The sequence below is a fragment of the Haplochromis burtoni genome, unplaced genomic scaffold (genome assembly GCF_018398535.1).
Source record: "Haplochromis burtoni strain Fernald_Lab_line unplaced genomic scaffold, NCSU_Asbu1 Contig_64, whole genome shotgun sequence".
In the NCBI taxonomy this organism is placed as follows: domain Eukaryota; kingdom Metazoa; phylum Chordata; class Actinopteri; order Cichliformes; family Cichlidae; genus Haplochromis; species Haplochromis burtoni.
This window is the reverse complement of record NW_024582425.1, coordinates 524,069-528,729: the sequence shown is the minus strand read 5'-3', so window position 1 is coordinate 528,729 and position 4,661 is coordinate 524,069. Positions and strand designations below refer to the sequence as shown.

Below are 4,661 nucleotides of genomic sequence, written 5' to 3'. Positions count from 1 at the left end.
TTTAAACTAACATTTTAAATACCTATGGGGGAAAGGTTATTTTTGCAGGCTAAAACTTCAACTGTCAGTGCCTGCTTAAAAGTTACCTTTGTCTGGGGCTCGGTATTACCTGTTGAGGCTTGGGGCTGCAGACGTCATCCCAGTTAACGACCGGCAACTAAATCGTGAACGACAGCACAGCGGACCAATCACATCAACGGCCGTGACAGGTGTCGAGCAGCTATTGACCACTGGGAGAGAGCGGGAGGCGGGACTGCTGACTCGACGTGACGTCACAGCTTCGGTTATGGCAAGTGACAGAGAGTGAGGAAGAGGAGGCGAAACTTTCCGAGCTCGGAGTTGTGCTCGCAGTTATTCATGTGTGACACGAATCGAGCCTCGCTGTCGTCGGAGTGACAACTAATCGCTGGTCGGAGTCGTGAGCGGGTGCTGGGTCGCTGTCGAAGTAAAAGTGAATACGCCAGAAGTTTGTTCGACTTCGAGTAAAACAGCAGAGGGGACACTATGACCAACAGAGAAGACGAGTATGACTACCTCTTCAAAGGTAAGCGGCCGCTAACCTGTAGCCTCCTGGCTCTGCTTTCGCGTCACCTGTGAGCGGCTGTCATTTGATGCCGAGCGGCGTGTCTAACAACAAGGTGAAAGGAGACGCAAGCCACACGTCGACTCGACGGCACCTGAATCGACCTGTAACTTCGAGTGCTTTTAGTTATAACCCAAGTTATGAAGTGGGCTTATAGCCTCACTCGTAGCCGTGGTATTGGAAGAATGGGAGGCAGCTCAGAGCTCTCATTTATGGCGTTAAGCAGCATCTGCCGGGGAGTCATCATCTTGCAGGCCTATGATGCAATCGTCTTGGGATGCGGCGTTGGTCAACAGGGGGATCGTACGATGAGGCTCGGAGGTCTCTTAGAGTCAGGGCTGAATACTTGAGTCTGAATGTACACAAAGTTTCGGAAAATCTCACCAAACCGCTTTGTGTGACAATCACACCCTTTCTGTGATCACTAAAAGTTGCTAATATGCTCTGGTTCCTCCCTGGATACCTTGAAATTACAAGTCTTTGCTTCATTTGTTGTATTTGTTTTGCTCTGTTCGACTTCTAAAGCCTTAATTAGGCACAGAGGACATGACTGAGACAGACAAGACAGTTTCATTTTCAAAGAGTACAATTTAGTTTTGTATATTGGAACAAAATGTCTACCCACCCCACCAAGGATGAGCAGGAAATGCTGATCCTGTATTTCCTGCAGGTGTACAGATAATATTTAAAGTGTATGTCACTGCTCTGCAGATGTCTGACAGACTTGATTAAAAACAGATTAACAACACATCCTTATTTTCATATATATGTGTATATATTGGCACAAAATGTCCGCCAACCTCTAGGAAGAGGAGGAAATATGACCCCTGTTTTATTGGCATGGCCTTCACTTCCTGCATGTGTGCTTATGCTGCTGTTCATAGGATTTTAAACATATATTTCTTAAAATTAAATAACCTTAGAAGTTGTCTGCCTGAAAGGCACCAAGGCCGTAACAAAGAAATCAATACAAACATTGATATTTGAGGATGGGACAAACGTTCATGTTTGCTGGCACATCATACAAAGCAAAATGTCACATTTTTAGATGTGATTTCTTGCTTTAAATGCCAGCAGAGCTGTTAAAAGGCGTGAAGAGTTAAAAGTACTCACAGCTTACAAAACTGTAAGCTTATACACTTTCGTAGATTGTGTCACCAAAGTGCCAAATGCATTGTAACTGGAACCAATTGTTTAAAGTTGTCTTATCATCGCCCGTGATAAACGACGCACTCGCAGGCTTATTTAAATATAGAAGACCAACCGTGCACGTGTTGTCGAACTGGAAATACCTGCACGAGTGGGCCTCGGAGAAACTCTTCGTCAAGGACGAGGAAGCAAAGACTTGCGGGCTGACTCACCCTCCTCAGATAGAGTAGCCGTGGTTTTTGGTGACCAAATTTATCTGAATAATGAGCAGCAGTGTGGGAACACTGATAAGTTTATCAGCCGCCACTTAAACCAGGGAAGGGTTTTTACTGCACTGCTTTCTTTTCTTCTTCCCCTTACAAGCTCCTGTTGCACCTTGCTGCTGGACAGCGTGAGTCAGGTTGGGTGAGCTCGCAGTGAGTCACATGAGCATTGTCATACTGACGGAGACATCGGCACAGGAAGTCGTCCTGCTGTCCTGCTGCACCTCATCCTTTCACAGACATTTTGACACGTATGAGTCTGAATTCTGGGGTTTTCTTTGCACCTCGTGCTACTTCACATCTTCACCTCATGTTCACGTTTCATATGTATTCTCTCTTTTTCTTATCTCATCCACTGATTTCTTAAAAATACTGATGAAAAAAGCAATTATCCTGCTGGCCTTCAGCATTAAACACTACATTAACTTCGTGTATGATAATCTAAGCAGGACTAGTTCACTTATGTAAGGTTAAGTTTGGGGTCTGTTATCATAAATGTAGGCCTTTCTTTCATATTTCCAGTCATTTAAAAACAATAAATTAACTTCTGTTTAAAAAAACACAACAACAACAAAAAAGAAATAAAGAAGTATTTTAAAGTATTTTTAATACTATCATTTTATGGCAAGAACAAGCCTGGCAATCCTAATAATAGTCATTTTATTCTGTGTATTGGCGCTCGAGGGGATATCATTACATTCATTAATGTCTCTGAACAGACAGACTCGGGTTCTCAGTATTATTTTAGCTTCGTTCTTCACTCCCACATGTACTGGGTGCAGGATTGTACAGTATAATAGACGGCTGTCATATCTTTTTTGGAGGAATTTGAGCTCAACAATAGGTGAGTGAATGGGTGTGTAACGCAGCCATGGAATTACCTGTCTGTTGGCAGAGAGAGGCCTTGAAAAGGTTGCATAATGATTTCTTGTCCTCCGCCCAAGATCCTTTGTGCAAGACAAAATGGAGTAACACCGTCATCTTTTTTTTTTTTTATTTGGATGCTCGCACTGTTCTGATGCATAGTCCTTGTGTACTTCCGAAATTGTCATTATTCCCGAGTATCTAACTCAGGCAGGAAAACATGGAGCTGTTTCTACTTCTGCCTGTCACGTGCTGGTAAAACTTGAATACACGGTTTCATTTTTGAAAGAACAGCATCGCTTAAATGCGAGTGCAGATGCAGCGGTTGATTGGTTATTGCAGTTTGAACTTTCCAAACAAGTTCCTGTTACCTAAGAGTAGGAGTGGTGAGCTGGGGTGGTAGGTTCCTTTTGACAGATTGACGCACCTGACAAATGTGGAAGTGACAAACAAACAAACATCCTGTTAATGCCTGGTTCCACTTTTTTTAAAGTATAAATGAAACCCTGTTTAGTGGGAAAGTTGATCTAATATGCTTTTCTTTATTTTCTGTCACGTGTCTGAAAACTGTAAGTCAGTAATCCTTGTGAGCCAAAGACTCGGGCTTCAAAACGCTCAGTTTCTCAGGTTTTTTTTTTGTTTTTAACACTCTTCAATCTTCATGATGTCACAGAGAGGGTGTCCCGAATGGTGTGTTCACACCAAACATGAAGCCTTGTGTTATTCACACAAGTACAGTCACTGGAGGGTTTTTGGAGACGATCAAATATTTACCCGTAACAGCCAACAAGAGGAGGAGGAGAGTACTGCCAGTAGCTGGAGTGGAGTTACAGTAGACTTTCACTTTTCACCAACATCTGCTACAATTTTGATAATTTTTTTGTCTTTCCTGTGCAGCATGAAGCATTTTTTTAAACTTTTGTTGGTTTGGCTCCGTTCGTGTTCTTGTTTGGTGTAAACGCATCATTAAGACTCCGCCTGAGACTCGCTTGTTTTCAGTTCCTAATTTTCTCCAACGAGACATTGAAGTTAGAAGCAGTTTTCACACTTGCACTGCACCACTTCTGAACTTTTCTAGATATCACCAGAGACCGATGCATAAGAATGTGCTAGATCTGACATTAACCACTCTATAACCTGCCAGCTCGCTAGTACAAAGTCTCAGATGTGCGAGTAGTAGAGCAGATACTGTGGTGCAGTTATCATATAGCAAGTCAGCATCATGTGTGGTGCCTTCTGCACACCCTACTGTCTACTGATGTGTGCGGCATGTGAGAAAGGACCACTGTGGGAAATTCTGATAGATCATCTGCAAGCGCTCCCGTCTCTGCTTTCACCTCTACAGCACAGACACAGAGGAAAGCTTCACTTTCAGCTTCACCTTGAAAAAGAGAAGAGGAGATGAATGAATGTTGGAAAGGTGTTCAGCTGACTTTAAGATTTAACTCTTTAGGTTCAACTGTTGACAGTTTTGCTTTAAGTGCAGTTTATAATGTTTGACTTGAGCAGCGATTCCCAACGTACGGGCAGTGAAGGTACTGCAGGTGGGCCTCAAGAAGCCATTCGCCAAAAATACACTTTACCTTTAAAAAGAAACAGAGCCATGAAATTGAAACATCAAATCATATATCGTAAATGTTTCCTTTGACTCTGATCTTATCTTGTATATTAGTATGAAGATTTCGTATTTTCAGTCATAAGTTTTGTAGTGGCTCAGTGAAGAGGTCTCTTTCTTCACGTTTTCATTCTGATTGTTTGGCACAGATTTGATTTGTCAATGTTTGGGTTTTGTAGTGTTCACG

The 4,661-nt window shown here is 42.6% G+C and overlaps 1 protein-coding gene across 1 annotated transcript in view; it reads left to right on the top strand.

Moving 5' to 3' along the window:
* Positions 1-239: 239 nt before the first annotated feature.
* Positions 240-4,661, top strand: part of rab11al (RAB11a, member RAS oncogene family, like) — a 15,102-nt gene continuing 10,680 nt past the window's right edge. Inside the window, exon 1 of the mRNA XM_005923650.3 lies at positions 240-544. Coding sequence (XP_005923712.1) covers positions 505-544 — 40 coding nt within the window. The 5' untranslated portion in view covers positions 240-504. The remainder of the gene's footprint in view (positions 545-4,661) is intronic.